At 43.3% G+C, this 27,883-nt stretch overlaps 3 protein-coding genes across 3 annotated transcripts in view; 1 reads left to right on the top strand and 2 right to left on the bottom strand.

The window, feature by feature from the left end:
• Positions 1-9: 9 nt before the first annotated feature.
• Positions 10-7,780, bottom strand: LOC310996242 (uncharacterized protein; the record flags this gene model as incomplete). Its single annotated transcript, XM_083985623.1, has 16 exons — positions 7,480-7,780; positions 7,100-7,279; positions 6,670-6,835; positions 6,171-6,486; positions 5,850-6,001; positions 4,947-5,139; positions 4,331-4,472; positions 3,949-4,093; positions 3,610-3,662; positions 3,345-3,509; positions 1,872-2,107; positions 1,210-1,756; positions 914-992; positions 490-682; positions 245-386; positions 10-159 (listed from the first exon to the last, which is right to left on the bottom strand). Exons 1-16 carry the CDS (start codon positions 7,627-7,629, stop codon positions 10-12), a joined length of 3,009 nt encoding a protein of 1,002 aa, XP_083841749.1. The 5' UTR covers positions 7,630-7,780.
• A 940-nt stretch (positions 7,781-8,720) lies between these two features.
• daw1 (dynein assembly factor with WDR repeat domains 1) lies at positions 8,721-16,361 on the top strand (the record flags this gene model as incomplete). The annotated part of the gene is made up of 13 exons (XM_083984547.1): positions 8,721-8,760; positions 8,987-9,059; positions 9,867-10,011; positions 10,778-10,836; positions 10,924-11,046; positions 11,151-11,250; positions 11,392-11,499; positions 12,057-12,163; positions 12,317-12,419; positions 13,048-13,162; positions 13,307-13,383; positions 15,799-15,961; positions 16,327-16,361. 13 exons carry the CDS (start codon positions 8,721-8,723, stop codon positions 16,359-16,361), a joined length of 1,248 nt encoding a protein of 415 aa, XP_083840673.1.
• Positions 16,362-18,043: 1,682 nt separating this feature from the next.
• The window catches only part of sphkap (SPHK1 interactor, AKAP domain containing), a gene marked incomplete at both ends in the record, with an annotated part of 50,927 nt that continues 41,087 nt past the window's right edge, over positions 18,044-27,883 (bottom strand). The window contains 7 exons of the mRNA XM_083984332.1: positions 18,044-18,202; positions 18,409-18,593; positions 19,388-19,437; positions 20,093-20,176; positions 21,171-21,332; positions 22,849-26,191; positions 27,553-27,817. Coding sequence (XP_083840458.1) covers positions 18,044-18,202; positions 18,409-18,593; positions 19,388-19,437; positions 20,093-20,176; positions 21,171-21,332; positions 22,849-26,191; positions 27,553-27,817 — 4,248 coding nt within the window. The remainder of the gene's footprint in view (positions 18,203-18,408; positions 18,594-19,387; positions 19,438-20,092; positions 20,177-21,170; positions 21,333-22,848; positions 26,192-27,552; positions 27,818-27,883) is intronic.

A 27,883-nucleotide genomic window follows, 5' to 3' on the forward strand; every position in this document is an offset into this window, starting at 1 on the left:
CCTTGTTTCTCAGAATCTGTGCTCATCAAGGACGAGAGATTCCTTTTTGTCTGGAGGAGTTGTCTCTTTTTCATATGTCCGCGCTTTCCAAATGGTAAACAGTCCACGAAGTGTAAACAGAACAGCGATGACTGAGAAGTAGCTGGCATATATGGTGAACTGAAAAAAAAAAGAGCACATGGTTTAGTGATGCGCGGACTTAGAAACATTTCCTCTGCCCTTGTTTTCTGGTCAGGTGGCTCACCTGAGGGAGGATGGCCAGGCCCAGTCCTCTACTGTCAACCACAACCGAAGTGATAATTGTCTGTAGAACCAGAGCTCCAAAGTTGTTTGCTCCAAAGATAAGTGCATATCTTTCCATTGTCAGGTCAGCTGCAATTTGGTACCTAAGAAAGAGGACTTAGATGTGTTTTTTTTCCCAGGAATATTTGGTCTGAATGATGGGATAAATTATAAACCACCTTATTTAAGGTGACCTGAAATTCTTACATGGCTATTGTTATCAGCAGCATGTAGAGGCACTTGAAAACGACGTAACTGGTATAGCAGACCCATATGTTGTTGATGAAGGTCATGAGGAAAAGTGCAGCTGCCCCGAGTGCAGAGAAACCCCCGAGGGCCAGCTCTCCCCACTTCTCCCATCTCACCTCAGTGAAGCCTATACTGTAAGCTGTAGCTGCACCTGTAAACACATCAGATTTGGATTATTGTGCTACAGATGAGAATTAGATGAGCAGTCAGAAAATGAGTGGGATGTCGAATAAGAGCTGTGAGGGATTAACCCTTTTTGTAAACAAATATTTACATTGAATATGGTGTATTAGTATGAGTCTTGCTAGTGGCCACAAAAACATAATTTCTATTTGGCCAAATTTCCTGTTTTCTGTGCTGGAAATTTGTATCTGTTGCTTACTCAGTAGGTTGGACACTGCTTCCACGCCTCCATTGTAGATGCTGAAGTTCTGAGAAGGCTGCACATGCTCCCACAGCACCTGCAGGGTAATAGCATAGTGCACTTATTTGTGTTGGAGTTTTTGCATCGGCTCATTGGATTTTCATTTGCAAAAGAATCAACTGTACACAGTTTGACCATAAAGGGCCGGTACAACTTGATCTGATGGTGCTTTAGATTGGTGCAAAGCTTGTGGATTATATTTGCATTATGGTATAACCTTTATTTTCCATTGTTTATTCGCCTACACAACTGACCTGCACATAGTTGACTGTCTGGTTGTAGCCGCAGGTGGCCATGGCCCACCACAGAGACCAGTACAGCAGCTCTCTGGAGGAGTAGCACTGGCAAAAGTCCCTCCAGAGCTGGAGCAGAACTTGGCTGCAGCGCTCTGTACCAGCAGACTCCTCACGGTCCTCAGCCTTATGCAATTTGACAGCATTTTCCTCTGTTTTTCCATTTGTATCCACCTTTTCATCTCTCATTTCTTCCAGAGAGGTCTTTGCTCTACTTGTGGGCTCTGTCACATCCACAGTGTCACTTCCATTACTCTTTGTTTCCTCTGTTGCTGTGTCTTTTGCATGTCTACGATGAAAGAACATGCTACGCTGTGGCATTGGCAGGAGGCAGGAAGTGAGGAGAGCGATGGCAGTGAGAACCAGAGTAAACACCAAGATGTTGTTGTAGGACAAGAGGTCGAAGCTGACGAGCAGCTGACCTAGAACAGAGCCCACTGTGTACCCCAGGAGCTGGATACTGCGGCTGTAGGAGGTGGCCTTCCGGTACCTTTTCAGATCTACCACACTGTAATAAATAACACATTCAAAAAGTCATATCTCTGCCAACAATGGAAAGTTTAGTTCCCTGACACATGGTAGTTCTAGTGCAATGCTTTGCCTTTTGACCTGCAGTACATGACCTGTAGATGTAGGAGAAATAGGCCACTTCGCTGGCTGTCACCACCCCATAGAAGAACTGCGTGGCCTGCATGGCTGGCACACCTTTGGTCCACAGAAGAATCGCTGTGGTGATGAAGAGTGAAATACACTGGAACACCACCACCGGCTTGTAACGCAGCCAGTCCGTCAGCAGAAACACTGGCACCAGCACAGACAGGTAGGAGTATGTCCACACCGGGAAAATTTGATTATTGACCTAATGAGGAAGAGTGATAACTGTGACAACAGCCCTTGTATATGAGACTATATTGCTTTGTATTGCCATAGCAAGGTCCAATGATGAAGATCTGTTTTTATCCTTTTGAATGCAGAAAGTTCCTACTTGATTATGATTATATAATTTGCCTGAAACTAAATGTAGCCCCCGCCCCCTTCATTCTATGTAAAAACCAAGATATACTGTATGTTGACATGATAGATCTTCAATAGAATATAGAAAATAAATGTAGGTGATGAGCTTCTCTGAGCCAGTTATCTGCCCTGGAAACATTTTTTAGGTCTTTAAATGTTTTTGCAGAGTTTGCGTGTCACTAACTGCCATGAAACCCAATCTGATCTTCAAATGATGTAAGCCTGTGCATATTCTCATTTGTCCAGGTCATAGTATCTCAAAGGAACTCAAAGGATCAGTTCATGTACGCATCTGACCAGGCTGGACCAGTCCCAGCCTGGTCAGATGCGTACATGAACTGATGAAGCCTCTTGCATGAGAGGTGAAACGTCTTCCCAGACAAATAACTAAGTCCAGTTGCTTTCGATTTAACCTCCTTTGAGATACAAATGATGTAAACACTTTTATTATTGTGTTACTTGTCCTTTAACTCCTCAACTCATGGCACAACAACACAACAAAACACAACAACTCCGCCCACACCAGTACGTCTTCCCAGAATGAGGGAATAAATTAGTTCCATAAAATGCTTCTTTATAAAAGAAAAATAGATATTTATACAAGAGCCTGCATTGCAAATCATCTGTACAGTACGTGTTGCGCAGGCTGACAGCATTTTCAGAATAAAATGACATGACAGTAACTTTATTGCGGTAATAAAAGACGTATATGCTACAAACTCTGAAGGGATAGTCATTACAGTATTTCTTTAGTTAAGACATTTGAATAGAAAACAGTTGTTAGCCTGTAGCTGTTAGCGTGTAGGCCCAATGAGCTTTGTCAGCACCTAAACAAATCTAAATACGTAAGACATAAATGAATGTTGATTCAGTTTTAAATTCAATCATGCCTGGATTTGTACTCCCACTAACAAACCATTTTAATATGATTTACCAGCTTGTTTATTTTGTATTTATTTTGCATATTTCCTATTGTCAATGTCAAAAAACACAAAACAAACTGAAATACTAAATTATGTCATCATATTTGTCTGATTCATTATCTGCTTAACTAATGTTGGCATTTGTCTCTGCTCTTATACCTGCTCTGTTGTCAGATTCTTGTCCGGCCCTGTCAGGTATGGGATGAGGAAAGGCTCCAGGGGTTTAACAGTGCTGAAGAATCCATAGATGCACAGCAGAGTGGTGGGATACCTCCAGTCAGACCTCCACCTCTTAACTGCCTCCATCTTCTGCTGTTTTTCTACCTGTTTCAGGTGTGTATGTGTTCCCTGGTGTGCTACTCCTTCTGTCTTTCCACCTTGTGGGAAACTTCTAAGTGTTGAGCTTGGTTTGTCAATCAACAACCCGGTCAAAGAGCAACACAGTCTTGGTGATGGTCCAGCTCAAGCTCAGATACACTTGTAACAAATTAAACAGGCACAGACAGATATCAGGACTTATATCCATACGTTATCAGTTACAATTGAAGCTTTATTGCACTTTTTATTGTGTTTACAAGATGTATAGATTATATGTCTGTCGTTTCATTGTCAATGAGCAGCACTTTTGAGGCAATAAAATGCTCAGTGTTGCACCTGTTACACAAAAATATTTTTTTCATTCCCTGTAAACAAAAGAAACAACCACCTGCTTTTTTTTTAGCGCTATTCAGACTACAACAGGTTGTTAAACTTGGTCAGAAACGTTCAGCAGCGACAACCTCTATGCTGGACTTTTGCTCCTCAGCCTCTATCTCCCTGGGTCCATGACGACTTAAACAGGTGGTGTAAGTCCCTCGGATCAGAAACAGCACCGAGATGGCAGTGTAGTAGCTGCCGTAGATGAGGAACTGCAGAGAAATGTCCAATTTCAGTCATGTTAATGCTCCATCTACATCCAACATGTCTGCATGCAGTAGTAAATTATAACCACCAGGTGTCACTTTGTCCTCACATTTAATTGTTTATTAGTTAGAAAGATTAAGCTGATTCAGTGTGAATTTACCCCAATAGGCCTAGTCTTTTGTGTTAAATATAAATGCACTGCTGAAAACAGTATAGAGGTAAGATGCGTATATAAAACATACCTGTGTTTTAATGTCCAGTCCCAGTACAGCCTTATCAACTACAATGAGTGTTAAGATGGTCTGCAGTGACTGAGCCACAAACGTGTTGATCCCAAATGTCAAAGCATAGCACTCCATGGAGAGTTTAGATGCAATCTGAAATCTTACAGAAGAAAGCGAAATATAAACTCTGAGAGAGCTCAAAATACACAGGCAGTGTTAAGGCATTGATGGTTCATCCAAAAAAATCAGTGAGCACTTGTATAGTTAATTGCTTTAAGTAAATGCCAAACAATTGCAGGTACTTTCTTAGATGAAGATGTCTTTCTTTATCCACTGTTGTGTATTTTTGTAAATTGAATATTTTAGGGCTTTGAATGAGGGGAATGAAAATGAATATTGAATGGTTCTTGGACAAAATGATTAACCAAATAATGAAGGAAAATAATGGAGAAAAGAACTAGCAGATTAGTTGAAGCTGTAAAGCCCCTCTCCAAAAACCAGCCTTCTTTGTGAGTGAGCTTGTTTCACTGAGAGATCTTTGTAACAATGCCTCTTAAGAGTGGAGAAAGTTATTTCAGGATTTGTAAAGCCGTGGAATAATCGTTTGGTTGGAGAAATTCTCTGGTGAACTTACGTTGTGATGGTGATGAGAAGCATGTAGCAGGATTTGAATATGACATAACCAGCATAGCATGCCCAGATGCTGCTGGTGAGCGCCATCAGAAACACAGCACCCGCCCCTACAGCCGAGAACAGCCCTAAGGCCAGCTCTCCCCACACAGCCCAGGTCACCTTGATGTAGCCCACGGAGAAGGCTGCAGCAGCACCTGGACCGTGGAGGAGGAAAAAAAAGAAGAGATTAAACTGTCATTCCAGTGGACCCCCCCCCCCATCCCCTCTGTTGTGCATCCTTGTTGTGACTCATCCATTAAGCCTAACAACAACATTTCTTCCCTTGATCACTGGCATAAAGGGGGATGTGGCCTCTATCAAAACGTAATGCGTGCACATGCCTTTGCCGGCCTCCTCAGCCACCGCCTATTACGATGAACCACTTTCACCCGGCTCCTGGAATCAGCGATTATCAGAGAACCCATTACCTTCTAACTCTATCTCCTTAATTGAAGCAATTACTCTTCTTCTTCTCATGCTGAGCGAGGTTAGGAGTGAGCCAGCAGGACTATGGTGATGCTGTTCTCTTTGAAAATCAATACGCATTTTCCATCCCCCATAACCAAGTATAGCACCATTGTTTTATTTTAATTGCAGGTTTTTATAGCTTTATGTGCCATCAGACATAGCAGATTTTAATAACACTGTTACATTTTATTTTGCTCTATATGATGCAGTTGCACCACAGCTCTCTGTTTCTCCTCTGTGCTAACTGAACTCCTGGTTCCTGATCTCAGTGTGGTGAAAGACAGTGAACGTTATCCTGTTTCTATGGTCATGTTTTGGATGATAATATTATCAGTGATGTTGAATTAGACTGAACAGCTCAAGTCTCTTAACAGAGCCAGTGTATCACCAGTCTTACCTACAAGAGAACATGCTGCCTCTACGCCTCCATTGTAGATGGATGATGTAGCAGATGGTTCTATATGGTCCCACATCAGCTGGATGTAGTTGAAGACTTGCACATAGCCAGCTGTTGCCAGAGCCCACCACAACGACCAGTAGATTAAATATCTGCATTATGATAAAGATTATAATCATGTATGAATACATTAAAACAACATACTATAAATAATCATCTCCTTTGTTCATTTGTGGCAGTAAGATACATTAAAGGATGAAATAACTGCATACTCAGCAAAGCCAAACTCAAAGTGTATTGAAATTCAGAAAAAGGAAATGCCTGGAAGAGTATGACTCCCTGAAGCTTTGCCAAAGTAGATGGCCCGCCGTGACCACACTCTCCCTGCTGCACCAGCCAGGGCTGCCATTATGCTCCATTTTCTCGTTCCCTGAGCCAGCTCCATCCATATCCATCACTGCTTCCTCAGGCCTCTGTGCTCCCAGTGGTTCCACCTGCTGGGACTGCAAGTGCACAGCTGCAGCCTGTTTCCCTTTGAAGAACATGCTTCTCTGGGGCATGGGCAACCAGAAGGAGATGAGAAAAGCCATGCTTACAATCCCCAGAGTGATACAGTTGATGTAGTAGTAGTCCACTCCTGTTAATTAGAGTTCATACTCATACATCAGCTCTTATGGTTCTTCATGCAGTGCAGCTGTATTCTATTAGCATTCATTATTGTTACACTGACGAGGCAGATTCAAAGTGAAGAAAATGTAGGCACCGTATAATACAATTATTATTTTTTAATTTTTTGTGTATTCAGCCTTGAAAAACCTACCAGCAACAGAGACAAGCACTTGGCCCAGGCCAGCACCAAATGTATATCCAGCCAGCATGGCACTGCGCAGGTAACCAGTGGCTCTTTGGTAATTCTCAACTGGAATCACACTGTAAATGTAAGAAAAGTAGGCCACATCTGTGGAAGTCACCACAGCATAGTTGACCTGTGGATGGGAAACCGTTTTAAAGAGACCGTATAGCCTATAATATGATGAAGTCTCTTGTACCAGTTATGCATTACTGTACGAAGTGCAGCAAAGCTTGTCAGCAGCATGATTACAATACATGTACTTTATTTTTATGTAAATAAGATATTTTGGTGTTAGGATACACTGCAACTAGTATAATTCTGAATTATATGGCAGTTGGTAGAAGAATATTATCAGTATTCAACTCCTTTAAAAAAAGTTATGAGATTTTCAGCAGACCTGAAGGAAGATCATGGCATGGAGACCAGGGGCAAAGCAAAGCAGGACATAGTTGGTGACGAGAAATAGCCCCTGTACCATGATTAGGGGCTTATACCTCAGATAGTCAGTCAGAAGGAAGACGGGGAAAAGGAAGGCCAGGTAGGAGTACGTCCAGATAGGGAACAGGTAGTTGGTCACCTATAAACAGTAAACAACAAGGAACAAGAATGCTGATAGGGTCAATGATTTGTTTTCTTGTCCATGCTGTCACTAAATAGGAGTAGGCTAAGTCACTGATAAGGGTTCCTAATAAAAAAACAACAATTGATAAAGACAGGCTGGATTGTGACTCTGTGTGCACATTTCATAAAAGGAATCTGTGTTTCTGCCGTCCTTACCACTTCTTCAGAGATGTTCTTGTGTGGTCCAATTAGGTAGGGTGTGAGGAAGGGCTCTGCTACTCTGCAGTTAGCAAAGAACCCATAGATGGACAGGACAGCGGTGGGAAAGGCCCAGCTGGAGGACTTCATATTTGCCCAACAGCCCATGTTTCCACTCCAGCAGAATTTCTCTGAGACAGTTTTTCTTCTTAGTTCCCCTGGCCACCACGTCAATCAGACTACCTGTACAATCCCCTCAGCGCTGTGAGCTTCACTGAACACTATCATTACTCATCAGTAGCTAGAATATACACACATAATCTTTATGATCCACACGTGCCATTCACCCCGGTTCATGAGCGATAGACTTTGAGCTTGTAAACAATGAGATGGTTGAAATGTGGCGTAACTCGACTTTCTTCAGGTTTGGTTATCAGTAGGCTACTATGCCATGAGTCTATGACAGATTATATCAGATGAGACAATTTAAAAGACTGAAATCAAACCTCTTGTCAGGCAGAGGCAGGAAAAAATTAGCCTGGAAATAAGACGGCTCCTTATTATCAAGAATTTGTTAGTTACATTAAATACATGTTTCAATTATGACTGTGTGATTGTGTGTTTGTTTCAGGGTATGAACTCCCCAGGAACCCCCTCGATAACCTATGGTGGTACCACCATACAAGGACTAGAATAGGCATGACAAGAATAGGCATTCAAATATTTATCTGAAATTGCTTGAAAATTGTGCATTTACCCTTTGAAATAAAATCTTCTGGTCCCCGGATCCCATATAAAGATCTTGGTTAAACCTTAGGCTATAAGTCCTATCAGCCTCTGCCAGTAACTAACATAGGGTGTTTCACCCATTTACGTATGGTTTCACCCATAGACATAGTTAGTTAGTTAGTTAGGCTGACACAAATTTGGGTCCAAACAATGTAGCCTACAACAAAACCCATAAACACACAAAAAGAAGAATGATACACACTTATTATCCCTTCCATCTCCCACCTGGCTTTCCAGCATTATAAAACAAGCTTGTGACATAACTAAAATCTTATTATCAGTGAGAGTGCAGGTTTTATTCTATTATTAATGTTAATATAATACATCCATGGTTTTATATCCAGGTTCCACCAACTTGAGTTCAAGCTGTGTCATTTATGTTCAAACTGCGCATGCGCTGTGAGTGCACGCGTGTATGTCGCCGTGGCAACCGTTTGTTGACAGGTGTTGTGAAGGAATATTATCACAAAATGAAGCTCAAGCGGTTCCTGCTCCGTTATTATCCTCCAGGTAACAAGCTTGGTTCATTTAGTTGTTTATTTCTGACGTTTATCTATGTTAGTTCCTTCTATGTGAATATGCCGCCGGCGTAAGGGACTGTTCGTCAACATATTGCAGTAGCAGCTTAACTTTAGCTGCTCTAATGCTACACGGCCTTACTACCAACGAAACTGTTGTTGTTGTTGTTGTTGTTGTTGTTGTTGCTGCTGCTGTAATTTCTTTTTTCTACTGTCAGGTATAATCCTCGAATATGAGACAGGAGGAGATGTGCATACCAGATCAATCGACCTTTTGGGTTTGACCACAGAGTGCGTGAGTTTTACCCTTAACCATCTTTAGAAGTACTGTAGCTATTGTTGCTTTTCATCTATTCCTTCATCTGCATACAATATACGCAGCTAATTACCAAACTACACTACTAACCTAACGTTACACTGGAGAGAACATGAAAGGCCTAGCTACTAAATACTTAAAACATAATTTTGCTTTATGAAGTTACGTTGTGAATAGTACAGGTTATAGCTAGTTCTATAAGTTAGTAGTATAGTACTTTGTGGATGCTCTTGTGACATTTTATAGATGAGTAAGTTGTTCTTGATACCTCATTACAAGTCACATTCGTCTGTCTTGCATAAATTCATCAAAAGTTTTCTCTGGGCACTTGGTTTAATCTCCAGGAAAGCTTTTACACATACTTTCTAAAATGGGCAAGGCAAGGCAAATGTATTTGTATAGCAAACACCAGGGAATTCAAAGTGCTTTAGAGAGGCATATAAATACATTAAATCAAAAACAGAAAAATACATTTAAAAGAAAAAGAAATAAATAATAGCTATCAGAATGATTAAAGTGATGTACTTAATTTAGATAAAAGCTGTAGCAAATAATGACATTTTCAACCCTGATTAAAGAATTGACAGTTTGTGCAGACCTCAGGTGTGCAGGGAGTTCCACATATGAGGAGAATAATAACTGAATGCTGCTTCACTTTGTTCTGATTATATCAATCATTTTCTGATTATTTTCCTAAATATTTTGTGTTACATTGTTCCATCACCAAAAGGCTAATTTGATGGTTAAAAAATGCATAAAACCTGCATTTTCCCACCATGCAGAACAAACCCAGATGAGCTGGTGGCAGAGATCAGGCAAACAGAGCCTCTGATCACAGAGGCCCGGGCCGCTCAGGTCAAACAGCTGATCGTCCGACTTCAGCAGAAACAGAGCCAACAGGACCACCACAGGTTCTGTTTCCACAAGGTCAGAACAATGGACTCATTATTGGCCAGTGATAAAGTAGCCAACACCACTCTGCCCTCTAGATTCATTACAGTTTCTCCTTCTGGTTGAGCCAGTGCGTTGCTATTTATGTCCCAGGGCAAGTTGTAAAATCCATGGTACTGTTTTGTTATAGATGGTTATTTGTCTTTTGTGTCAGCGCAGACTTTTTGGCACATCTATATTTTTGCATTACTGAGGGACTGAAACAAATGCTGTTAAGTGGTAGGCTGTGTTACTGCTTTCCACTCACGCAGTTAAAAAGACTTTGGATGATGACATTTTTGGCAAGAACAGCTAATTCCAGCGGCATATAAGTTTTCATCTGTGGCATAGTGGGAGTTTGAGTTGTGAAATTAACAGTAACTTCTCCAAACAGGCACTAGAGAGCAGCAGTGTTTAGGTTACTATGTCTTACATTTGGAAGAAAGGTAACATGGTTATAAAAAAGCCTTATATGTTTTATGGAATACAGTATGCAAAGCTGCTTTGCTGATAAGAGGTCAGGGGTGGTTACATGGCTTTTTGCCTGTATCTAAAACTGGGTAGATTCTCAACTCTGAGCTCAGTGAGGGAAGAAAATCATTCCTCTGCTGGTAGCCCAGGAGGAAGATCTCTTCTCATTACATCAAAGTCTGATTAATTATATATGGATGGATATTACATGGGTAATCTTAAAGATGAATGAAAAGTTAATAACTGTATCACTTCAGAGGTTATATTTTATAATCTCTGGGCTTCTTTGCAGGATCTTAAGGCACACGTACTGCCACTGACAAACGTCGCCTTTGACAAATCCGGGTCGAGGTAGATTCACCTGGAACACACAAATGTCTGGCACTTTGGAGTTTTTGTTTATTGTATTGCTATTCACGCTTCTCTTTCCCTCTTCAGGTTTCTAACTGGAAGCTACGACAGGACATGCAGAGTTTGGGACACGGCCTCAGGCACTGAGCTGCACACGCTAGTGGGTCACAGAAATGTGGTGTATGCAGTTGCATTCAACAATCCCTATGGGTAATGAACACATACTTTATTTGTCATAGCCACAAGAGCGAGACAAGAGAGCTCCAGACATTTGCACATTCTTCACCTATTTTTTTCCTCTTTATCAAACTTAGAGACAAGATTGCCACCGGCTCCTTCGATAAGACCTGCAAACTGTGGTGTGCTGAGACGGGGAAATGTTTTCACACCTTCCGAGGACACATGGCAGAGATAGTATGTACACCTGTCTGTTTTATCTTATATTCAAATACTATTTACTTAAATGGTATGTTTAGTGCTTGCAAATAAAAATCCTATTTGGCTTTGTGGAAGAGTCCAAAACCAGTAACGAAAAGAGAGCTTTGTACTGCGTAGGTGTGCTTGGCGTTCAACCCCCAGAGTACACTAGTGGCCACAGGCAGCATGGACGCCACTGCCAAGCTGTGGGATGTGGAGTCTGGAGAGGAAGTGGCCACTCTGGCTGTAAGTTGTCCTTTTTTTTTTCTTATCCCAACGCCTCAGTGTCCCTCTTACTCCTTTTTTTCTGGAATCATGGCTCACAACCATTAATTATGTAGTGATTAACTTTTCATTTTCTTGTCAGAGTAATTATTGCCTAAATGAAGTGTTACTACCTCTGCTGACGGCTGGCATCTTTACCAGCTTGTATATGCACCCATGGTCTGATGGGAAATGTAACTGTAACTCTTCAATAAAGCCCTGATAACCCACCGCAAGGGGAGCAGCGAGTCCTCTTGATGTGCTGCTAACTGCCTGGGGTCCTGGCTCTCTCTTTGCAGCTCTCTCTGTTCTGTCAACATATCCCGCCATGAAGAATCAATCATACTGACAGCAGTCAATTGAGCAAAGAATTCTGAAATACAAATTTTATTAATTTATTTATATCAATGTCTACCAGTAAGGCCAAGCTCTATGTTTATTTTAATAAATAATGCTGCCTTTTTGATGTGCATTTTCATGCATAATGGGAGATATGAGGCAGTAGTGAGTAACAACTCTCTCTCTTTGATTCCACACAGGATCACACTGCAGAGGTCCTCTCTCTGTGCTTTAACACGGTGGGAAATCAACTCGTCACTGGCTCCTTTGACCACACTGCTGCTATATGGGACGTTTCTACAGCAAGGTCAGACGTCGTTGTCGCACTGTAACACCTGTATTGATCTGTGCGTTGGTGCTCGACTATGAACATGTCATCACATATACTATACAGCACATGCATAACACCTATAAATTCTGCATACAGTGCTGTACTAAGCTGCTTTCTGTTTTTTCTCAGACGTGTCCACGCTCTGATCGGGCACAGGGGGGAAATCAGCAATGCTCAGTTCAACTGGGACTGTTCCCTCATAGCGACAAGCTCCATGGACAAAACCTGCAAGGTGAACTGTCCTCTACCCAAAGACTTGTAAAGCTGCACTTGTACTGTATGTGTGTGTGTGTGTGTGTGTGTGTGTGTGTGTGTTAACTCTTTGAAATACAGTTATGTTTTTCCAAAAAGCTTCCTTTTTTCCCTTTTTTTTCACCCTGCTGTATTATGTATTTATTGCCCATTGAAGTAGTTTCTGTGAGAGTGACAGTCATCCATTTAGCATTTTAAACTATTGCATACCATCAGTATTTGAGATGGATGGCTCCTTTTGTCCTTCATATTCACTATCTTCTGTTTCCCACTTTCCATCTCTTCCGTCTTCCTGTGTCTAAGGTCTCCATCATTTCAAGGAGAAAAATGAATTCCTTAATTATGCCAAGATGAGTCATGCTCACAAGAAAGTATTATCCAATTCATTTTATTCCTCGAGGGGAGATGGTTAAAATATAGCCACTCACACAGCTAGTATGCATAAAATATGCAAGCATATTTATGCAAGCATATTTTATGCGACAGTGTGTGTATGTTTGTTCACATGAATGTATGTGTGTTCCAGTTGTTTTTCATCCTACTGTATATATTTCCTGCCAGAGTGTGTGCGTGTAATGTCATTTTTCTTGTCACGTGTGTATTTGCAGTTGTGGGAGGCAGCCAGTGGCAAGTGTGTGGCCACTCTAGTGGGACACAAAGAAGAGGTTCTGGATGTGTGTTTTGATTTGAGTGGTCAACTCATTGCTACTGCCTCTGCTGATGGTGAGACATAAATATCTATTTACTATAACAACATTACAATTAAAGAAGAAACACAGTTTTTTTTTCTGATGCCACAAGTCCTCACCATCACAATATTCTGGTTGTCTGTTGGTGTACACTAATGATTGTGCCTTTCTATGTCAGGTACTGGACGACTGTTCAGTGCAACCACACATCAGTGTCTCCTGACCCTGGAGGGCCACAACGGAGAAATCTCTAAGGTAAATCACTGGACACAAAACAGCCACTTAGACAGACAGACAGACAAAAGTTACATCATGCCAGCACAGAGACATAACAATGGGTCAATTTTTAGCTCACAGCAACTATGAAAATATCCCATAAAGTGCAATTGCAATTGTGTCTCTTTAAGTCACTGTCAAGAAAGAGCTGTGTGCTCATGTTTCAGCTTTAATTAGCCATACTCAGTGGAGGAGAAAGGAGCTCAGAGCTGAGTCAGGACTTTGGCTCTCTACAGGCTGTTTTATCAGGATTATTTCTCATGGCCAGGAAATTGATAGGAAACATCAGAGGCCAGATTTTCTCCCTGCCAACCTTTCACATGAATAAACACGGCAGCAGAAAACACAATTTTACCCATTTATACTGCTCATGTTTGAAACTGTAATTAGAACATTCCCAATATTGAAATGATAGTATAACATTCAATGTTTAAATGCAAGTGTTATTTTAACTGACCATGGTGCAGAATCTGTTTTGAGATTGTTATGAATCATTAACTACTTGTGCTTGCCTCGTTATAGAGGGTAAAGTTTGATGCTGAAGTTGAGTCTGAATAGAGGTTATCAGCCTTTTCACTCTGATGACACTTCCGTTGATCCACCTAATTAAATCTCCAGGTTTCAAAGTAGATTTTCAGTGCTTTCTAGGTGCAGCTCCATGAGAGATGATAAATACCATGTATTTCATCTTTCAATACGACTGAGCATGGTTTCACCTAATGTTATTAGCCTTTGAACTTGAGAGCACCAAAAGCCATCAGATGTAATCACACATCCTCAAAAAGCCAAACAAACACATGCTTACATCAGGTTTATGTGTGTGTGTGTGTGTGTGTGTGTGTGTGTGTGTGTGTGTGTGTGTGTGTGTGTGTGTGTGTGTGTGTGTGTGTGTGTGTGTGTGTGTGTGTGTGTGTGTGTGTGTGTGTGTGTGTGTGTGTGTGTGTGTGAACCTGCACTGATCTTGTTATCTAATGTGAATGATATTTCCCACTCACTCTATGCCAGGTTACGTGCTGGGCATGAGTGTGTTTCCCCACATAGAGGAGGTTTTGTGTATTAGGGGCAGAGGAGGGAGCTACCTCTGTCTGTTTCCTGTAACACATCAGGCAGTCAATAATAAACAGGCTGGATGGGGGATGATTCCAGAGGATTATGACACTAATCTCTCCCTAACAGGACACTTCTCTCCTCCCCTCCACCATGCTTCTTAACCATCAACATGTTTTTTTCTTTTTTTGTTCTGAGTCTGCTGTTTTTTTTCCCCTCTTTCATTTTTATTCCAATTATGTCTCAATCTCTACCCTTGTTACTTCACCTTGCTGCCTCATCCTATTTTAAATCCCAGTAAGACGAATGCAGGATTTATCATGGAAGAGTCTAAAGATTGAATGCATGTTTTTGTGGAATCTATGTGGTATTTTCGTGTAAGGAAATCAAATACCTCTTGTTTTCAAATGTTTTATCCCTGCTGGTGAGAGCAGTCCCTCATATTTAAGAAGCTCCTCTGGCTCTTTATTACATTTTAATGAAATCATTGTCATGTATTATTTAGCCCTAAAACAGCTACAGCTTTATTTACATACTGTATGTTGGTTTATTTTTCTTTCTCTTAAATGTTTCAAACTGCACTGAACACAGACGCAATTTAACAGGTCCAACTTGTACAATAACTTTAATTATGGTCTGTATGCAATAAAGCCTTTGTAATTTTGAAACCCATATTCGGGACATGAGGTCAGAATTAGTATGTAACTGAATGTAAGAATTGGGATACAGCTTCAGTTCCGTTTGTTACTAACTTGTTCCTCATGTTTTTCTCCTTTCATCCATTTCAATCTGTCTTCTTTCCATTTCTGTTCCTTTTAGCTTCCACTCATCTTCTCTCCCCCGGTCTTCTATCTTTGTCAGCTTCTTCTCTTGTCACTTTCCATTTCCTGTCCGGGGATGCTCCTTGAAGCTCAGTTTAGAGTTTTAATAAAAACACACTTTACTTTCATGGCCATCTCGAGCCAGCTTTATTTAATCATCCCTCCCTCTACCTCACTGTGGGGATATAAAACCATTCACGAAACGATAAAGCCAGGCTCTAACATGATCAGCTTCAGTCATGATTTTCGTAATATGCTACTGGAAAAAAAAACTCCTGACTAAGTAGTGCCACCGTTGCCTCTATCCTCCTTACATATTTAAAGTTGAATGACCTGTGTGGAATAATACCACTGATATGGTAAAAGTCTGCTAAACTCACTCGTTTCCCTCCATGTCTTTGTCGTTTTAAACCACATCTGGCCTCATATCTTATTCAGCGCTCTCTCTTCTCTCTGGCTCACTCTATCACTCATGTAGCACTGTCCTGTGTGAGAACAACTCTCCTGACTACAACTCTCTTGGTAGATCTCTTTCAACCCTCAGGGCAACAGGGTCCTGACTGCCAGTTCCGACAAGACAGCTCGTCTGTGGGACGCTCAGTCTGGTGTCTGCCTGCAAGTCCTGGAGGGACACACTGACGAGATCTTCTCCAGCGTCTTCAACTACGAGGGTGACACCATCATTACAGGTACGACACAGGCACACCGTGTCTGACAGCTACACATGCAGCTGACACCTATGCGCTGTTAAAATGTTGCCTCAAGCTGTGACTACACTTTTGTCAGCCCTCACAAATGCTCGTCTTGGCAGCACCTTCCTAACTGACGCCCACAGTCTTTCATGTACTCAAGTTATATTTCTTTATTTTCTTTAATTTTTTTTCTCCTTCTACTCTAACTTCTTAATATTACTATGCTCTTCTGTGTCTTATTCTGTTATTTCTTGTTACACTGATCTGAGGAGAATAAAACCACTTTGATTCTGATTCATGGCAAATGTTGCAGCTGTTTCCCTTTGTGCAAACCACCTGTTCATGTTTGTGCCCTCCTGCAGGGAGCAAGGATAACACATGTCGGATCTGGTACTGACCCTTCCTGTAACCCTTCAAATACATGGACACAACAATTATTGTGTGTTCCCATGTAGTGTATGACCTACTGTGTACCTTTGTCAGTGGTGATTACACACTGATACATCTGCAGTTGCTTTGAGGTACAGTAAAAATCTGGATCACAGCAGGTGTGTGAGTTTTTTTTTGTTTTTCTCAAATCTGTACTGTGCTAACTTGGTACTAGGCTCACTGTAGTGTTTCTTTTTCTATGGCATTTGTTTGTTTTTTTTATGTTTGTTTTAATTCTTACACACATTTGAAACAGCTTTTGGAAATATTAGATAGCAATTTTGAGCTGGTCTCACTCACATGAGCATTACTCTAAAGGTTTAGCTTTGTTTCATCTTTATAACGCTGTGATCAGTAAGCTAAAGTAATAATATTGCTATCATAACATTTTCATCCTACTGCCTTGTGTCTTTCTGTGACGAAAGCTCAATACTGTGAATGAATGTTTATTCAGATGCTTCTTTGCAACTTCCCGACAGATCATATGGCTGTTGTTTTACAGTCTCACTGCATCTGTGACGTGCTTTTGGCAGGCAATACAGTGTAATACTAATGTGGATAAATGCACTACCACGCAGTGTTGGCTTTCTATTGAATGTTAAGGAATGATTCCAATATGCTTGTACTTCACATCACATAAATTTATTGATGTCAAAAGATAAATACATTCATTTCTACTGTGACAGAGTTGACAGCTGAGTCGTGTGCTTTTTTTTTTTTCCCAATGCTGATGTAACACTAGAGTACCACTAAGTAGAGAAATAAACGGACCAAATTCACATACAAATTCAACGTTACAAACCTTACTCTGCCTTTTTGACATAGTAAAAGCTAAAGAGAGCAGTCCACTACTCCAAGGTGCAGCAGTTCCAAATCTACAGTATGTACAGTACAGCTATCCAAAATAATCAGTTCTCAAGTAACATGAACAAGATGACATACTTACTCTGAACTGAATTTCAAGGTCACAACAGAGGTGGCATGTTGGCCAATGAACACAACAAAGATATGAACATTTTGCTTATGTTAAGCAAATGTGCACTTCTAAGTGAATAACAGAAGAGAGTGGGCTTTTTCTGGGCTTTCATTTCATCAGCCTCTTTTACAGAGTCGTTTTTTATACAAAAGTTTTTAGCGTGTCGAGTTGCGGGGAGAATTGAACCTGATTTTCCTGTCTTCTATTGGTACTTCGTTTCACGTGTGTTCATTTGGAATAAATAAATAAACTCATAATTTGGTTGTGAGAATCTGTAAATAAATATATGTATATATAATCTAGAGCAGTTAAAACCTGCTGACTATAATCTCTTGAAGGTTAGTTCATTCCCCAAGAGGAACGTCCAACCTACAGTTTACTTTGCCTTGGTGTCTCACGCTAGAGAATCTGAAATCAAAACCGTACTTTTATTAAAGGGAGACTGGTCCAGTCATGGCTGCGAACAGACAAAAAGCACGACCTCTGCGAAACAACGGCTGAGTAGTGTGAGTTTGTCAAGTATTCTGATCCCGTCGTGCTTTCAGCTTCAGCAGCACAGTTAGGCGACACTTGGTGTGAGGACACAGGGTTAGGGCAAACAGTTAGGGATATGTTTTCGAAGTGTGAGCGAGCGTGTAGGTTTTTGTTTGCAGGATGAGGAAGCTAAATCTGGACTACAGGGTCTCCAAGAGCCAATCAAACAGGCTGGACAGAGACCTGCCATCCTCTTCCTCTTTCTCTTTCTCATGTAGCTTACAGAACTGCACCACAGCGCTGAACAAGTCGGCAATCCTCCACGCCTTCTGAGACATGAGGTGGACCACCCTCTGGAACTGATAGGACACACAGCGAATCAAACAATGAATACATGGACATTAACTTCAAATACGTGTAAATCTTTGCTGAAGAAATTACCAAAATGTTACATGAACAATTTACAATAAACAATATCAACAAGATAAATGGGGATTACCAGCATCTTAAGCCGTCTACTTTTCAGTTTTTTTTTTTTTTTTTTCATCTGACTTGCTGTGCCTACCTTTGAAATTCTCTTCTCTTTGGACTTCATAAAGTAGAGCGCAGGCAGGCCCAGCTCGGAGGCAGCGATCCACTGCAAGGCCACCCTCAGCTCTGTGTCCACGCACTCGGGCTCAAGGTCGCAGTTTATCACCAACAGCTCCCTGAGGTTACCGCCGCCGCCCGCTGTCCTCGCTGAGCCGCTCTCTGAAACATCAAAGACGATGAGACATACTCAACCTGCAACCTCCAAAAGTTGCACTTCTCTAAAATGACTGCTTAAGGGGCTGCTTCCAAAAGTGAGTCGATCCCTGTAGACTCCCATGTTAAAATGCCCAAACTTTACAGCAGGGATAAACGTGTCTACAGCTCAGTTAACAGGGCGAGGAATGCACAGCTTTGCAGCTTGTCATAAAAATAACTTCTGCACTCCTCAGAACCAAAGCCAGGCTCCTGTGTTTCACTTGTCACCTGTGGTTTGAAGTGAAGGGGGTCAGCCTGAAGCAACTCCCAAGCCCCCCTCCCTCCCAGGCTCTCCGACTACAGTCTGGAGCTGAGGCAGCAGCAGTGAACAGACGGCATCCCTGGATAACACACCTTGAATGTTAACTACGTTGCTCTCACCATCAAAGCAATGCAGGCCTGCAAAGACACTTCTGTGTTTTCTCCACTTGCCAAAGCTTCACATACAGTCACACAGTACACTCAACTTCACAACATAGAAATATCCTGAGCTCAGTTTTGCTTTCAGATGATGTTTGCTGGAATGTAAGTCAGTGCTGAGATGCTTCTGTAACTTTGGGCCCTCTTAAATTATTGATGATCATCTCTACTCAAGCACATCCTGGTTGAGAAATTAATCACACAGACCCAGCACGTGCTGTCCTCTGAATCGCTCTAGAGCTCTTGGTGAGCAGAGGGATGTTAAAGCACAGGGAGGAGGTAAATAATTAACAGGTTGATAACATTGAGACGGCATTAGAATCCATGACTACACTTACCAAATACATTTTCCTTAGTTGCTGCCAGATGGCCCTTTTCCGTCTCCTCACTGTGAGGGGAGAAAAACACAGCATCACTTTAAGCAACAGCTCAACATTTTGAGATGTATGTTTATTCACTTAATCTCAGTTAGATGAGAAAGTTGATCATTTTAGATATGCCCTATATAAAATATGATACTACTGACAACAGCTTGTTTGCTTTAGCTTATCATTAAGACTGAAAATGGGGAAATAGCAAGTCTGGCTCGGTGCAAAGGCAACACACTGCTTACTTGCATGTCTGAGATCAACTATTTCCCATGTTGCATCATGGTTGATTAATAAGTACAAAAACTGAAATCTAAAAAACAACACACTGTATTTTTATGGGGCTACTTCATCCAGGGTTATTCCCTGCCAATCTGAATGTGTTACTTGACAATTAAGATATATATATATATATATTATATAGAGAGAGAGATAATTAGAAATGTAGCAGACTGTGCCTTTAATGTCTGTAAACAGATCTTTATTCTCTGTGATAGAATGAAAACAGAATATGTAATTAGTGTGAGCCCAGCAGACTGTCACAGTCACATGTCACCTGACTGCTGTGCTCTGCATGAGGACATGAGAAAAAGCAATATACTGTACTTTCTGTCTTATTAAAAAAAATGTGACACATTAATGAGAAATATTTCAGCACTGGCCTGTGACAGGTACCTGATTATTGTGCTCTGAGTGGGCACATCAGAGAAAGTATCTAGGTCTGCCAGGCCTAGGCTGGACGCGCTGCTGGTCCCGTTCCTGCAAACCAATAAAAAAAAAAGAATATGTGATAACTTCATATGCATGTCCTCTTGAGACGTATGACACTATCGTTGACTTGTTAAGAGAACGATAATCAGGTGCGGTGATGCAGGTCATGTTGTTTGTTAGCAGCTGCAGCAGAGCTGGACGCTCAAAGTGGGAGAGCTGGTGATTTTTGCCTGTCTGAGTGTGAGGATGGAAAGAGTTGGAGGCAGTTTAGGGGAGAGGAGAGGAGAGGTGGGAGGTTAGGGGGGTGCGCAGCCAGGCAGGGCCGGCGGCAGCCATGCCCTCGTATCGCAACATGGATCAGCGATGAGGTGGAGTTAAATTAAGCAGGTAGATGGAGAGGTTGCAAGGAGCAGCAAGTGTTATGGTGGTGCAGACAGCTACCATTGCAGCTGATTAAGCAACGAGCTGATACTTCATATCATTGCTACACTGAGCACATGGAGCCCTCCAGCTTCCCTTTCCTCTCAAATCTACACAGCAAAGTCTTTACAGATTAATATAGTCAAACATGCCGTTTAAGACACTTAATCTTAAACAGTATTTGTAATAATTGTTGTAGCTATTTGTAATGTGGACAATTGTTTTGGCACCTGTTTGTAGTGTTTGTGGTGGAGTTAAAACAAATGAGAATTTGATGAAGCAGAAAATGGTGCAGCAAAATGCTCAGCGCTAGAGGGCTTTTGACGTGAGCAATCACAACCCTGTTCCACTGCAGCCCACTGCTGCAGGTTGTCGTGTGTGGGGTTGCAGGCGGCGCAGAGCCGAGCAGCGGCGTGGCAGCTATGGAGAGGGCTTTTGTGGAGTGACATCTCTGCCATACACTACCTTTAGCAGGCGTGGATATTGCAGCAGCAGGGGAGGGGGTAAATTGGTGTTGGCACAGGAAGAGTGCAAAGTGTCAGTAGCGATGGGCCAATGAGAGTGGGGGTGAGGGTGACAGTGGCGGTGTTTGGAGCAGCATCAAGGAGCAACGGTTACTGACCCCTCACTCAGCTGGATAAAACTACTGGTCTCCTCGTGGGGGTCTTCCTCTGGGCTTATATGGGACCAGCTCCCCATGCTCTCTTCACTGCTAGCGCTCATAGAACGCTTGTCCCTCTTCACTACTGCAGCCACCGCCACAGCTGGCCTGTCCCTCTCACTGCTGGGGGAAAGCAAACCGCAAGACGGTGGGAATGACCATCACATCGACTAGATGTGCACAGTGTCTGCTGTGATGTGTGGTAAACATTGGCTGTTTAATTTCCACTGTTCTTCCAAGGCTGCTCCTCTGCAAACAGTATTGTTTTGTTGAAATTAAAATACATCTTAAAAAGGCAATATCCTCTCTAAAAATCACTTTCAAAATAACTTCATACAAATAACAAGCCTTTGCAGTCTGAAATAACTATGCACTTCATAAAAAGAAAGCTAATTCATTCCCCCCCCCCGGCGACTGTTGGATTTCAGTTTCTTTTCCAGGGAGCTGATTCAATTAAAGACATAATCAGATGATTGAGGGCTGCCATCCGCAACAATTCCAGAGGGAAATTAGCTTTTATTGACTAGGCGAGTGATTGACTTCCACTGTTACACAAGGGACAAACAGATGCACTCCACTTGTTCCTGGATTACATATATTGTCAAGTGAAAAGGAACACATCTTGTGACACTGCTGTGTCGTGTTTTTCTTTTCAATAATTTCTGACCATATCTATTTGCTTAAAACAAATTCCACTGGGTCACAACTCCTTCCTCACATCTGGATGTTTTACTTTCCTCTATGTACCTCTCTTGGCAACCCCTTTTTTCCACCTTAACATTTTCAGCATGTTCATTTGATTCCAGGATTGCTTCTGTATTCATTACCAGCAGAATATCCACTAAAATGTCTTCTGGGAGAGTCTACGCTATGCTGCCTCCTCTGAGGCGACTTAGACACTTTGACTTTTTAGAATTAGTGACTCTGGCCACCTTGCCGAGGCCTCGTCTCACTGAAATGTCAGTGGTTTGAATATGCCCTGAAGACTGACCATGTCGAATAAAGCACTAATCTAAAGGGACTACATACGCTCACTACAAATGAACCGATGTAATACAAACACCAAACTCCTCAGCTAACCTGCAGCTGAACAACTTAAACAACTCAAGGAAGTTTCCATCTAATGCAGCCCCAAAACTCCTTGTTATTTTAGCTGTGTCACTGCAAGTCTACAGACCTAAGGATGTCAAGTGGTTTTAGTGTATTAGGCAAGTGCGAGAGTAGCTTGTACTGATCAAGGTGAGTTCAACAGCCCCACAGCGGATAAACGATGAGGCCACTAAAAGCTTTCTGCACACACAGTACATCATCCAGACAGCGCGAATCACAGCCTAGCCGAAGGTTTGTCAAACCTCACACACTGCTCAAATAGATTAGTTTTCCTTGGGACTAGATCCTCTGCTGTCAGTCTTTGATGAACCTCTGCAAAATCACTAAACTGGATAGTTGGATGTTATTGGATTAGTGGAGATTTTCTTAGATCTATTATGTTTATCTTAACAATAATCATGTGATTCACTTTTCTCTTATCTACTTTTCACATACACACTGTGATTATTCTGCTGCTGGGCTGTAAAAAGTGGTTTCTGCCTGAAGGAGGGGTCTGACTGTCAGGACAGGACTGTGAGCAGTGTCGTACCTGCTGCCGCTGGCTGAAGCTCTCTCCGTTCGCTTGGTAGCCGACACTTCCGGGGCCGTTTCCTGAGGTCCTCCTCCAGGCCTTTCGAGGTTTGAAGGGGTCTCCTCATCTTTCTGATCTCCCTCAATGTGGATCAGTGGCACATCTCTGGGACTCCTCATGCGTGGCGTGCAGCTGTCACTGGCCCCGGGCACTACTCCAGTACCCGCTTGCTCCTGGCTGGACCTGCTGCGACTGCAACTTAGATGTGATTGTTTGAACCCCCTCCGTCTTTCACCAACTGGCATGTGCGACCCGAGCATGCCCCCAGCTACGTCCTGCTGGCCCCCGAGCGCAGACTTGCCAATATCTACTATGTCAGCTGCCAGGCGATTGGCAAACTGCTGCACATGGGGCTGGGATTCTCCTGCAGCCTCCAGCTCGATACTGTCCTCTGGATCAGCAATGATCTTATTCTTTCTCATCAAAGACTCGATGGAGCTCGACCAGGTCTCATGAATCAGCATGTCAGTGATCTGGTCGGTCTTACCCCTTTGATAGAGGCAGGAGTCTGACTTACACAGTCCCATTGCTGACACCGAGTTGGTGGGGAAGATATTCAGCGTGTCTCCATGCACATTACGGGCGAATCCATCAAAAGAGTTGGCTTTAATGGGCGAGTTGACTGTCAGCCGTGAGTCTGAGGAGCGTCGGTCTGGGACGGAGGACTGTCTTATGCAGAAGGGCGTCCTAGGGGAAGGTGGAAACAGGCTGTTGCTCCATTCTTTAGTCTTGGCAATGCCATACTCTTTGTTTTCCTTATCCATGTCCCGAAGCATGAAGCGGTAGAACTCCTCTGTGATGCTCTCTGTGCTGGACTGTTTGGACAGGCAGGACGAGGCCCTGACATTAAGGTGACCATTTTTCTTTGATGCAGCCTGTTGCACAGCTGCGGTCAGAATGCTGCTGGCATTTTTCCCTGCGTAGTAGTCCAGCAGAAGGTCAAAGCCCCTGCCCTCAGTCTCCATCTGGTTCACCATAAACCGTGAGAACTCATCCGTGATGCTCTCACAGCTGGACTGCTTAGAGATTGAGCTGCCACGACTCAAGTTCTGACCTAAGCGACTGCCGGGCCCCAGCGTGTTGGGCGTTCCTGACGGGTCTGCGTCTTCCTCAGGAATGCTCTCGTAGCTGGATGCCTTCCCGCGGCTCCATCTCTCACACTGCAACCTGCTGCGTGGCTGTCCTGCTTTGGAGGTATCTACCACGTTGAGCTCGGGGCAGTTCATGATCCTGGCTGTGACCTCTGAGGCAAAAAGGGCAAATGGGTCCTGCAGTTCATCTGGGTTGACCGACTCATCCACCACCCGGTTCACAAGTCGCTCCATCAGTTCTGGTTGCTCCTCCGTTTTCCTCTTGATCTCGCTGAGGCGTGGAGCCCGATGCTTCTTGGAGGTGGCGTTGCCGCTCGGACCCTCTTTCCTCCTGAGCACCGTGCGGCAAGTGGGGATCATGTAGGCTTCTGGCCCTTCAGTAGACGCCCCTTTCAGAGCACAGAACCAGGGTTGTTTTCCAGTGGAGTTCTCCAGGCAGATGGCTGCCAGTTCTGTGGCCATCGATACGACTGTAGCAGCCAAATCATCAGCGTAGCATGTAATAGGCGTCCTGGATTCAGAGTCCATCCTAAAAGAGAGGAGAGAACTGCAAGAGTTGAGGGAGGACTGTGGCGTGAGGGAAGCCTGCCTGCTGTCACTTCCTGTCACTAGTCGTCCCCTCCTGTCGGTGCCGTGAACCGAGATTTCGCTCAAAGGTTCCCTGATGCCCTGCTGGATCTGCTGGTGGTCGGACTTCGACTGACTTTGTCTGCACAGCGACGGCAGCTGTTGCTCTTTGCTCTGCGCTGCTGAGGAGGATACAATGAGATCACATTCCTCAAGCACATATTTCTCCTTCAGCCCAGGGACCATGTTGAGCATATCTGTGAAGTGCAGCGTGCCACCGTGGTGCTCGCTATTAGTGGACTGGCCGTGGCTGACTAAGCTCTGTAATTGGCTTAATGGATCCTTGCTCTCCTTGGTGGCGGCCGGCGCCCGAGTACAAGTATCACCCTCCTGTGTCTCAGCTGACCCTTGGTCAAATCTAGAGATGTGACTGATTTTCTTCTGCGTAAGGCAAAGGATCTCAAACAGCAAATTGTTTACACTGTCCTGCAGGCAAACCTGAAGGCTCGGTGCGTCTTTTCCAGTCCCCTCCAGTTCTTTTTTCTTTTTTGCTTTCTCTAAAGCGTGCTTAAACAGGCTGTCTGCGACCTCATTAATTAAGTCATCCACCTCCCTTTCATCCATATAGGACTTTTTTGGACAGGTAATACCATCTACTATCTTGTTGTGTGTGGACTCCAGCAAGTGAGCCACACTCCTGTAGCCTTGTGGCTGAGTCAGCACGTCTGCTGCCTCCCTGTGCAGGACTTCAGCAATGTTGGCACGAAACGCTTCGACGCTGGTGCCCTGCGCCACGCTGCAGTGCAGGGTGAAGGCCGCGGAGGCCTCGGCGGCGGACATCAGGCCGCGGGATGCTGTGTAGACGTCCGTGGAATCTGCGTCAGAATCGCCACCCTCCCCCGAATCGTCCGTTATCTCCACAGCCGCCACAGCGCCGGCTACCTGAGCCACGCCACACATGGCCGAGGTGAGGGAGTAGTCGGCTCCATCCTCTGCGTCCTGCAGCTCCTCCTCTGTTTCCTCCTCTGAAGCAGATTCCATGGCCAGCTGTTCTGTCAGCTCTGGTGCAGTAATGGTCCCGATGACACTGGCAGCACAGGCCAAAGCCACTTCTACGTGTTTGGATGAGTGTCCCCCGTTGTGGTGGGGAATGTGAGCCTGTGTCCCATTTTCTGGCACCTCTCTGGCCTTGGCAGCGAGATCCTGGTCGGGCACATGGGACACCTGGGTCTCTGGCCATTCTGCAGCTCCATCAGAGCTGTCTGGGCTTTGAACTATAACAATCTTGGGGAGTTCAAAAGAACATGTGCGCTGCTTGGAAGGCTCTTTGGTCTTTGAAGGACCAGTGGGTTTGGACGGACAACTTGCAAGGGACACGCTGACAGCAGCCTCGGAAACAAAGGAGGTTTCATCTTGAGAGAGGCGTATGAAGGCGTCTTGCAGCACTGACTCAGCCAGATTGGTGGCGTAGTGACCGGCTGATTCCTTCGTCTGGAGGCTCGCCCGCTGATGCCCTTCTCTCTTCAGTTCAGCATCCTCCCTGCTCTGGTGACGGGCCAGCTGTCCCCTCTGACACGCCAGTCTGACACAGTGTTTCTGCGCAACCTCTACCAAGCTGTCTGCCAGATCACCACTCTCTGGCTCTGTGGAGAGACAGAGGGAAAGGGGGGGGAGGACAGAGAAACAGAGGGAATGAGACATGTCCACTCTGATTAGAAAGTAGCTCAGTTTCCAAAAAGTCACAGCAGAATGAGAATATTTCCCTGTTTTAGCTTGTTTGTCTCATTCAATTTCCCCTTAGACAAAATTTCAGATAATTATTTTCATCTAAAGTATTTTGTCACTGGTGTAACACACTGACTATAAATATATAGGCGACTGCTCTCCTCTCTGTGTTTGCCTACTTGGTAGATGTGCTGCAATACAGGATTCTCGATTCCCTTTTTTTTTTTAAACAAACAAACAAACCTAATACTCAATAAAACAAACATGACTAGAACAGGGAGTATAAAATTAAATGTGAATTCTAGCTTGATATCAATAATAATGTCAGAACAATTCACATTTTATATTGTTGTCCTTAAAATACTACAGTATCTAGGTGAGACAAATAGTCTTATCACTATTTGACAAACATAAGACTTAACTAACACCAAACCTCTTTGTTGGCTGTGTTGTGTCTCATTTCTGCCACAGACCTAAACATGAAAACATTACACTTAAGAGTAAGTGAAGAGAGCAGGATCCACATGAACAGAACAGTGTCTGTTCTTGATGGACTCAGTTGCTTGTTGCTTGTTTAGCAAGCTTTTAAAGATGACCTTAAAAGTCAAGATTACTGTAAACTTCTTCTTTTTTTTCTTCTTTTGCCTGTTTTCTCAGTTGCTTAAGAAAGACGCTATCACATCAAAGCATATTTTTGGAGCCGGCTCTTCACGCTGCACAGTATGTGGTCACCATGCGCTGTAAGGTTTTTGAGTGGACGGCGTGCTGACTCAAGCTGTGAATAATTGCAAATGTATCACAGGAACACTGTGAGGCTGCTGGGGCCAACGCTGTTTACACAATGTGCAGATGTAGGATGAAGTCTTTAACCCCTGTGCTGTTGCACACTGGGTCACGCAAAGGACAGAGTGTCCTTCAGGCAACTACAATGAATAAAGCTTTGACAGAGAAGATCAACATTTATATAAACACTCAGCTTGCATTAATGCATAGAAAACTCACTGCATAAATGCCAGAGTAGCTATGAATATTCACAACATAAATAGGAATTCATCCAGATTAACTCCCATGGCTCTTTGAAAATGTATCTGGATCTTAATCCTTATAACACAAAATGACAGACAATCATATGACACATGTGTAATTCTCTTTTCATTTACATGCAGAGGTTCAAAAGAAAATTAGTCATGATCTTCCACAGTAGAGAATGTCTAAATATTGAGAAACCAGCCAGCTGACATGTGCACTTGAAAAGAAAACCTCCATGATGGTGGTTCACCATTTCTGAAGCCGTCATCCTCGCTGTCATCTCCCAGGTGTTCTGAAGCCGTCAGGAAATCCTCTTCTATGGACGAGATGGAGCGATTGGTGTCGTCTTCAGCCCGCTGCCCTGCTGCCGGGCCCTGCTGGTGCTGCCGCTCCTTTCCCCACTGCAGACCGATCAGGAACTTGTTGATCTCAAAGATGATGCTGCCGGGTTGGGGGGAGCGTCTCTGCCCCGAACACTGTACCAGGCACACACCTGTGCTTCTCTGCTGCCCGCCCTGAATGGAACATGTACAGACACCTATTATGCACATAAATACACACACATCATATACACAACTCCT

Source organism: Trachurus trachurus (assembly GCF_905171665.1).
Source record: "Trachurus trachurus genome assembly, chromosome: 13".
In the NCBI taxonomy this organism is placed as follows: Eukaryota; Metazoa; Chordata; class Actinopteri; order Carangiformes; family Carangidae; genus Trachurus; species Trachurus trachurus.